The sequence below is a fragment of the Gossypium arboreum genome, chromosome 8 (genome assembly GCF_025698485.1).
Source record: "Gossypium arboreum isolate Shixiya-1 chromosome 8, ASM2569848v2, whole genome shotgun sequence".
Lineage (NCBI taxonomy): Eukaryota > Viridiplantae > Streptophyta > Magnoliopsida > Malvales > Malvaceae > Gossypium > Gossypium arboreum.
The window spans coordinates 22,331,322-22,340,850 of record NC_069077.1 but is presented as its reverse complement, the minus strand read 5'-3'; the positions used below and the strand labels follow the sequence as shown (position 1 = coordinate 22,340,850).

Genomic DNA, 9,529 nt, shown 5'->3' with positions numbered 1-9,529 from the left:
AAAAAAAACTTTTTTTATCTAAAGAGCATTTACCAACAATAAATGGTTTCAAAACTAGACTTTATAGTCAATTGAATCGAAAGTTCCATTGCAAAATAGAGGAGACAAAGCTGCATGGATTCTCATCCTAGCTAGCTTTAAAGTTGATTGCAGTAAAGTTCGAAAAAGTATAATTTCTCGTTTTTGCTAAACAAATAATACCAGAAAACAAAAGAAAAGTGGCGTTGAAGAATTACACTCGCAATGAAAAACTCGCCCTTATATTAATATTTTACGGTGGAGATTTCATTTTTAATTATCCCAATGGATTAAAGTGGAAAAGAAACCACGAGATTCACGATTCAAGAGCCAGCTTTCCTTGTGATGAAGGAAATGCATTGGAATATTATTTGTATGAGAGGAGATGAATAATTTTCAAAGTTAGAGGGTATTGACCATGAAAAAGATTACACGTAGTGAAATGATATATGTGTTTGCTAGTAGTAATCCCAGGAGAACGGCTCCTCGATCCGGAACCCAGCATCGACTGCACATATTTGCCATGCCGATGAAGAATAAGAGCAGAATCCATCGCTTCGGTCCGCAGTATCGATAATTAGATCGGGCAGATCGAACAAGGTGTCGTCGTCATCAATGGAGGGTGAACTTGATGATTCTTGTGTATTGTGAAGTTCTTCATGGCTTACTCCAGCTTCGGTCTCGACGTTGCATTGCCTTGTGTCGAGGAATGTCGAGGCAGCCGCTTGAGAAGCCGCTGCTTGGATGTCTTTGGGAGACGTAGTAGCAGGGCGTGGGAGTTGCTTTGCGATTTCAGGGAAATTAAGGTAAGCCGAGGGACCTTTAATGGCAAGTGCCGCTACATCATGAGCTCGAGCAGCCATTTCAGCTGTGGGGTATGTTCCGAGCCATATTCTCGATTTCTTCCTCGGTTCTCGAATTTCAGACACCCATTTGCCCCAACTTCGCATACGCACTCCTCGGAACGTCCCATGCTTACTATCGTTATTACCACAAGTACTCCTTTGTCTCTTCTTGTTCTCATTATCATCATTCTCCATATCTCCACCTTTCTTCAATCTTTTTTCAGCTACACCGTTTGGATGACAACCCGAAGTCGAGGAGGAAGAACAAGTGGAAGATGTGGGAGTGGCGGTGTAAGAGACGATGGAATAAGAGCTAAGCAAGTCGTTATGACAATGAGAAGCATCATTCTCGATGTTGATATCTCTTCCAAATTCCATGACAGATTACAGGCCTAGTTGCAAGTAAAGAAAGAATATATCAAAATGAATGGAATATACATAGTGGTCTAGAGGGGATTATATGCTGCCTAATTCCATGAATTCTGGCCTTTAAAAAAAACATAATCATGTAAGGAAAGAAAGAAATAAAGAAGACTGGGGTCCATGGCATATATATATATAAAAGCCATTACAGTTCATCTAATTTGTTTCCCATGTGGAAAATTAAATAAAATGTACTGGAATTGGAGATGATCTTGGTTGTACTGTCAATTTTTACCTCTAGTGAAAATTCAGGCTTTGCATTCCGGGTATCTCTACCTAATGGTATGTTGATTATAACAATTCTCTACTTTTTCCCATATGCAGAAAAACACTTTGAAAAACCAGTTTTGGTCTTTAACCGATCATATATACACCCATACACTGTTTTTCACATGAACCTCGTTTCAAATACCCCACTCACAGTCCATTGAATTTCACATGCATGTTTTCTTCTCCTTTCTTTTTCCTGTTCTTTGATGGAACTGGTTCGATCAAAGAAAAGAAAAAACATAAATTAGTTGTCATCTTCCAAGCTCTAATCATGTCGCATATAAACCTGATAGGATTCTCACCAGTTTCATACATCACCTATCAATTCATTTGTTTATTTTCAAAGGGCCACTTGTGTTTTCATCTCCGTTCATTGAACACCCTTAATTGGATTAATAAAATAAAATTAGCCAATGGAAGATCTTGCAATATATATACTTAACAGCAATGAACGGATTGACCAACAGATTGCAAAGCAGCCATAGAAAGTAAACACGTGGGTTGTTTTTATAAAGGAATAGGACATCTGATCTAAAGCAAACTAACACATATGAAGAGTGCTTAACAAATCCCAAATTTTCTTTATTTATTTCTGTAATCTTTAATTAAACTCACTAATCATTATTAGAAGAAGGTATTAAGGGAGAGGGGATATGACAAAAGCAAGAACGGGGGATACGCTTTTTCATTGGTTACTGTTCATCACGATGGAACACGTGAGGCCACATGCCTGTGGGGTCCTCATTCTAAGCATGCCCTCTCTCATTCCCAGATTTTCTTTTTAGCTAACTACTCTATTGAAATTTTCCCATTTTCTTTTTTAACTTTCTGTTGCGAGAGAAAAATAACGATCTAGCAGTGAAGATGAAGAAAGGGAGAAAATACAGAGAGAAAGGAGGAAGAGAGAATGAGAAATTTGTTTTCCAATTTCATAACGATATTTCAGCCTTTGCTTCTGCTTTTTAGTGTGAGTAATGGACCCCAAAAACCACCTGGCAACTAACAGTCTAGGTGTCCCCAAAACGAATAGTTTCATTAAATGACTAGTGTGAGTAATGCTTTTTAGTGTGAGTAATGCTTTTTAATGACGTTTTAATGTTTCAGTCGGCCTTCCCAAATGACCCTGTCTTATTACAATTAAAACAAAGATAAAACACAACATTTTTACATAACAATTAAACTAACTAAAATAATAGAAATTCAAACATTTGCAGTAACTTGCTATTGTCTCAAACACCATTACTTTCTTCTTCCATAACAAGTAGTTCCTCCGTAGAGTTGATTCTTATCCTCAAGGATCAAAAGTATGGAACTATTGCTGGAAAGTACTCCAAGTTTCCTAGGTAGACTCTTTTGGATATGTGTCTGCCCATTCCACAAGCACCTCACTAGTAGCTTGATTGCCCCTCTTAGTCATCCTTCTCTCAAAAGTTCTGACTGGCTCCTTCAAAATAGAACCACCTGAACCTACAAGAGGTAAGTTAGGATTACTAGTTGCGAAACCAATATGTTTCTTCAATTGGGAAACATGAAAATTTGAGTGAATTTGAGCTCCCACAGGTAACATTAATTTTTAGGCTACCTTTCCAACCTTGGCCTCCACAGGGTAAGGACCAAAATACTTTGGTGAAAGTTTTTGGTTCCTTAATTTTTGTAGAGAATGTTGTCTATAAGGCTAAAGCCTCGAATACACTAGATCTCCCACATTAAATTGTCGATCCGATCTTTTCTTGTCTGCCATCTGCTTCATCCTCTATTGTGCCCTTTTTAAATAAAACTTGAGCAACCTTCTCAATATCTAAGGCTTCTGTCAATCTTTTCTACCTGCAAAGATCCAGCCAAATAAGGCAAATGAATAGGGGGTACTTGACCATACATGACCTTATATAGCGTGGAACTGATTGCTAAATGAAATGTGGTGTTATACCACCATTCTGCTAAAGGCAACCAGTTGGCTTAGTCAAAAGGTTTCTCTCCTGTCATGCATCTAAGATATCCTTCTAAGCACTTGTTCAGAATTTCTATTTGACCATTTTTCTGTGGATTGTATGCAGTTGACAAGGGTAGTTTAGTACCAAGATGTTTGAAGAGTTGTTGCCAAAAATAACTAATAAAAACCTTGTCTCTATCTGAAACAATAGACTTAGGGGCCCCATGCAACTTATATACCTAATCCAAATAAGCCTGAGCCACGGTGGTAGCAGTGTGGGGATGTGTCAAGGCAATGAAGTGACCATATTTGGTCAATTCGTCCACTATCACCAAGATGGTGGTCTTGCCTTTGGACAAGGGTAAACCCTTCACAAAATTCATGTTGATGCTAGCCCATGCCCTATTAGTAATAGGCAATGGTTGTAGTAAGCCAAGATAAGCAACAATGTCACTTTTGCATTTTTGGCAGATGGAACACGCTTGTACCCATGTTTTCACATCTATAGAAAGACCCCTCCAATAAGCGAACCCTGTTATTCATTGTCTAGTGGCATGTATTCCTGAATGGTCACCAATCGCCTTTTCATAAAAAAAGATGAAAGATGGCCTTTCTCAGTTCCAGCTGGAATCCTACAACTGTTTTCCCCTTCCTTCTAAGAACTTTACCGTCCTAAGAGTACTTAGGGTGTGAGTGAGGTTGGTCTTGTAAGTCCTTACACAATTACTGTAATTTATAGTCTTGCCAACTGACATCTAAGATTTTTTCCAGCAAGTTAGGCCACGATAAGTTACTGTTGCTTGCACACTAAAATAACTAACCCGCATCAGTATAAGGCCTCCTAGATAGAGCATTAACAACAATGTTTTAAGATCCCCTTCGATAAAAAAATGGAGTAGTCATACCCCAACATCTTGGCAACCCACTTTTGCTGAAAATGGGTGATTGCATGATTTTCTTAGAGAAACTTCAGGCTCTGGTGATCTATCTTAATCAGGAAGTGACTTCCCACTAAGTATCAACGACATTTTTTTACAGCTAGGAGAACTGCTAGCATATCCTTTTCATAGATAGATAGGGCCTGATGTTTGATACCTAAAGCCTTACTGAAAATGGCTACTGACTTCCTTTGTCGCTAAAGCACTGCCCCAACTCCCAAGCCACTAGCATCAGTCTTCACATAGAAGGTTTTCTGGAAATCAGGTAAGGTCAGTGCTTGTGCTTAACAAATAATTTCCTTAAGCTGTTGGAAGGCCCTTTGCATCTTATTAGTCCACTGCCAAACAACATTATTCTTTAGTAAGTTAATGAGTGGCATAGATAAAATTCCATATCCCTTTATGAACCTTCTATAATATCCTGACAACCCTAAAAACCCTCTCAACTCCTCGATATGGTGAGCGCCAGGTAAAAACCCCTTCCATCTTTGTAAGATCCATACTAACTGTTCCAACAGAAATAACATAGCCTAAATGCTTAACTTGGTTGATACTAAATTAACATTTGCTTCTTTTAGCAAATAATTGGTTGCTTCTTAACACTTGCAGCACTTCTCTTAAATGCTTCAAGTGAACTAACCAATCCCGTGAATACACTAATATGTCATGAAAAAACACCAAGACTGATTTTTGAAATAGTGTCTTTAAAACAACATCCATAAAAGACTGAAAACTTGAGGGTGCATTTGTTAACCCAAAAGGCATTACCATAAATTCATAATGCCCTTTGATCGCGAGATTTCGTGATAGGTTTTAAATATTTATAATTACTCGTTCTTGAACTAACTATTATTGCGATGTAGGCAAGTGTACCTATCGAACAGTAGTATAGTTTTAGTAAGACCGGATTGTCGAACCCAAAGGAACTAAAAGTACTAGTGACTGTCTTTTTCTTATCTAGCCTAAGAATAAAGAGGTTTTATTTTAATTAACTAATTATCTAAACTAAGAACTCACAGAGAAAAGAATTGAGGAATTGCTCTTGGGAAAATCGATTAAATGAAGACAATACCTAAGGAAAAATCCACCTAGACTTTACTTGTTATTCTGGCTCCGAATCGGGCGATTTATTCATTCAACTTGTTCCGTAGAGATCCCTAAGTTATGTTATTATCCCTATTCAAGACTAATAACATCTAATCCCTAGATTGAATAACCGAGACTTTTCTTTAATTAACATTCTAGGGTTGTATTAACTCGATCTATGGATCCCCTTATTAGGTTTCACCCTAATCTGGCAAAATCTTGTCACCCTATTTCTAGGCGCGCAATCAACTCCGTTTAATTATGACAAAAGTACTCTTAGACAGGGTCTATTCCTCCTCTAAATAAGAGCATGTCTTGAATCAGTATCCTGGGATATCAAAATAAGAATTAAGAACACATAATTAAGAACAAGTTAAATATTTATCATACGATTCAGAAAATAATAACAAGATTCGTCTTAGGTTTCATTCCCCTTAGGTATTTAGGGGTTTCAGTTCATAACTAAATAAGACAACATCTCAGAAGAATAAAGAATACTAAACATAAAGAAAATCGAAAACTCCTGAAGGGAAATTGAGGAGAGATCTTCAGTCTTGATGATGAATCCGGCTTCCGAGATGGATCAATCAGCTTCATTGGAGTAATTCCTTACCCACTCTTCTCCGTCTTTTTCTCCTCTTCTAGGGTGTATTTATAGGCTTTGGAATGCCTAGAAGCCCTAGAAAGTGGCCTTTTCCGAATTGGACTTAACTTGGGATTGGCAGGGACACGCCCGTGTGCGATTACTTCAGGCCGTGTTCGAGCCTGTTAGAATGGCAGGGGCGTGTGCTATACCCGTGTGAGTCGTGCTCCAATTCTGCCAGATTGACATGGCCGTGTGGTCTACTCGTGTGAGGAGGTCCAGGCCATGTTCAGTTCATACTTTGGCCTATTTTCTCTGTTTTTGGCCCGTTTCTCATTCCTTTCGCTCTCATATGCTCTCCTAAGTACAAAACATGAAATTAAAGCATTAGGAGCATCGAATTCACCAATTCTAATGAGAAATCATCCATAAAATGCATTAAACATGGGGTAAAAATATGTATAATTTACGGTTTATCAAATACCCCCACACTTAAGCATTTGCTTGTCCTCAAACAAAATTCTCAACTCATAATCAAAATAAATTCTTTTCAACTTATAATTTCTATCGATAATATCTCACATTAATCCATAAGTAATCATACATTGAGAATTCAACTAAAAGAACATAAAAGTTTCAAACATTCCAAGTTGAGTATTTAGTCATGCAAACTTAGGTTCTTCCCTTCGTCTAAGTACTTACCTTTGATTCAGAATATCACAGAGTTTCACATCCTCACTAAAGGTTCACTCAAATCACTCGAGGTGTTTAATGACAATAAATAAAGCACTCAATAGTCAATAATGAAAAGTCATTACCATAGGCTTGCATAAAAATCAAATCTCCACCACTATAATTTAAGATGATACATTAATCAAAAGGTCTTTAGAGGGTTGTAGTGAGGCTTGGTTAGGGGGTGTGGTCACAAGCTGAAAGAAAGGGTTAGAATCGAGATTGAATTAAAAAATTTCCTAACTAGAAAAAGAGTTAATCTTCACTCGCGTACAACAAAGCTTCTCTTAGAATATGAAATTACAGATATGCATACATAGTTTTTTTTTTAAGAGCAAGTTACATAACATAGACTAACTATTAGGAACAAGACATAGCTAAACAATTTATTCAATTCAAATCTCGACAAAAATAAGGATTAATTTAGGGGATTTCAACAATAATGGGTTAAAGGTTAATATTAAGGGTAATATAAGAAATGGCTTGTTAGGCTCAAGGGGGTTTACTAGGGGTTAATGGTGGAGGTAGGCTTTTCATGGCATGAGTGGGTTAATCCTAAGTGCCTTAATCATTTTGATATATCAAATCAAATGGTGTGGTGTCGACATGCATAATCAAGCAAGTTCTAGAATAACAGTTCAATACCGACGCACTCAAAGCAATAATAAAAGTGAGCATGAAAGGATTAATAGATGCTCAAAACGCTCAAAAATCTCACAAAAATTATGGCTTTTTGATGTTTAGACTCGTGAATTCCAATTCAAAGTAATACCTAGACTTGGGGAAACAACTTATAATTTTAAATTCTTAAAAATCAACTTATCATGCTTGATTTTCTAATGTCTTAAAGTTTAAACAATCAATGCATAAATGCCTATATTTTAATTCAATAAATATCAATCAAAATCATAAGTCAATTAAAATTTATCCTAAACATGATATGAGAGTTTTTCAAGAGAACAAGGTGATTATTCAGGGATTTTTATGAATGAATGCCCCCCCACACTTAAGATGTACATTGCCCTCAATGTTCAAAGATAGATATTATAAAATAAAAATAAGAAATGGAGAGAAGTGAAACTTCCTGTATTAAGAATGGATGTTGTTCTTGGATTTACGAGATCGAGTATTGGAGATTAACTCTGGATGGCAAGCTTAACTCTGAAGGTAAGCCGTTTTTAAAAAGAAAACAAATGAATCTTAGAAACAAATGAATCTTAAAAACTTAATGAAAGAAAAATAAAATAAGATAATTATTCTAATTTTTCAAGTGGCACGGCTGGGGCACACGCCCGTGTGCGCCGTAGCTCGGCCATGTTTGTCGCGAATTAAGATGTCGCCATACGGTCTTGTCGCACGCCCATGTATATAGGTCGTGTCGCTATAAGATCGTATCGCATGGCCGTGTCTGGCGTGGTTCACTTCTCCCACGGCTGTGTAGGTTCTCTCACTCCCGTGTCATTCTGACAGTGTTGTCCACAGGTGCTAGACACGAGCGTATCGTACGCCCGTGTTTATTTGGCAGATTCGACCACGGCCATGTTGCACGGCCGTGTCGTTTTATCACAGCCCATGTTTGGGGAAATCTTCTACCCTATTTCTGCACGGCCATATTGCATGGCTGTGTTTCTATCCGTGTTAGTCACACGGCCTTAAGCACGACCATGTGCTAGGCTGTATGGAGTTGGGCACCTGTGCTTTAAGTACTCTGTTAGTGACCTAAATGTTTAAAACTTGAAATGTAAATAATTTAAAACCGTTAGTATTCGGTTTACCTCCCGAAAAGCGCTTGTTTATAGTCTAAGCTCGACTGTTACCTTGTTGGTTTATTCAGGGTAGTTTGTGGAGTCGTAGCTCTTCTCCATTGACTTTAAAATTCTCACCATTATAAAGTTTGAGATGGTGTCTATTTACTTTGAAAGTACCGTATGATGGGTGACTTACCTCTATTGTGCCATATGAAAGAACAGATTGAATTACGAAGGGTCCTGACCATCGTGATTTTAGTTTCCCGGGAAACAATTTGAGTCTTGAGTTGTATAGTAAGACGAGATCTCCAACTTTAAATTGTTTTCGTTGCTTTAAACGAACGTCATGACGCCGCTTTGTTGCTTCCTTGTATAGGCATGAATTTTTGTATGCATTGGCTCGCCATTCATCAAGCTCGTTCAGCTGCATCAACCTGTTTTTTCCTGCAAGTTCGGGATCAAGGTTTAGAAATTTAATAGCCCAAAAAGCTTTATGCTCTAGTTCGAATGGTGGATGACAACTTTTTCCATAAACAAGTCTGTAAGGTGATGTCCCTATGGTAGTCTTAAAAGCAGTTCTGTAAGCCCATAAGGCATCGTCTACTTTTGTTGCCCAGTCTTTTCTGTTTGATTCTACTATTTTTTCGAGGATCCGTTTGAGTTCTCGGTTTGCTACTTCAACTTGTCCATTAGTTTGAGGATGGTATGGGGTGGCTGTTCTATGATGAACTCTGTATTTCTTAAGGGTTTTTTCAAATTGGGTATTACAAAAATGAGTGCCCCTGTCACTGATAATTGCTCTAGGTGTTCCGAATCTCGAGAAGTGTTTTTTAAGGAAACGTACTACCACTCTAGCATCATTAGTAGGTAGAGCTTGGGCTTCTACCCATTTGGACATGTAGTCAACTGTTACTAAGACGTATTTATTCCCAAATGAACTAAGGAATGAGCCCATA

At 37.7% G+C, this 9,529-nt stretch overlaps 1 protein-coding gene across 1 annotated transcript; it reads right to left on the bottom strand.

Annotated features, from left to right (window-relative positions):
* Positions 1–244: 244 nt before the first annotated feature.
* LOC108469281 (ethylene-responsive transcription factor ERF038-like) lies at positions 245–1,334 on the bottom strand. Its single transcript, XM_017770176.2, has one exon. The coding sequence runs from the start codon at positions 1,239–1,241 to the stop codon at positions 477–479; it is 765 nt and encodes a 254-aa protein (XP_017625665.1). The 5' UTR covers positions 1,242–1,334; the 3' UTR covers positions 245–476.
* Positions 1,335–9,529: the final 8,195 nt, after the last annotated feature.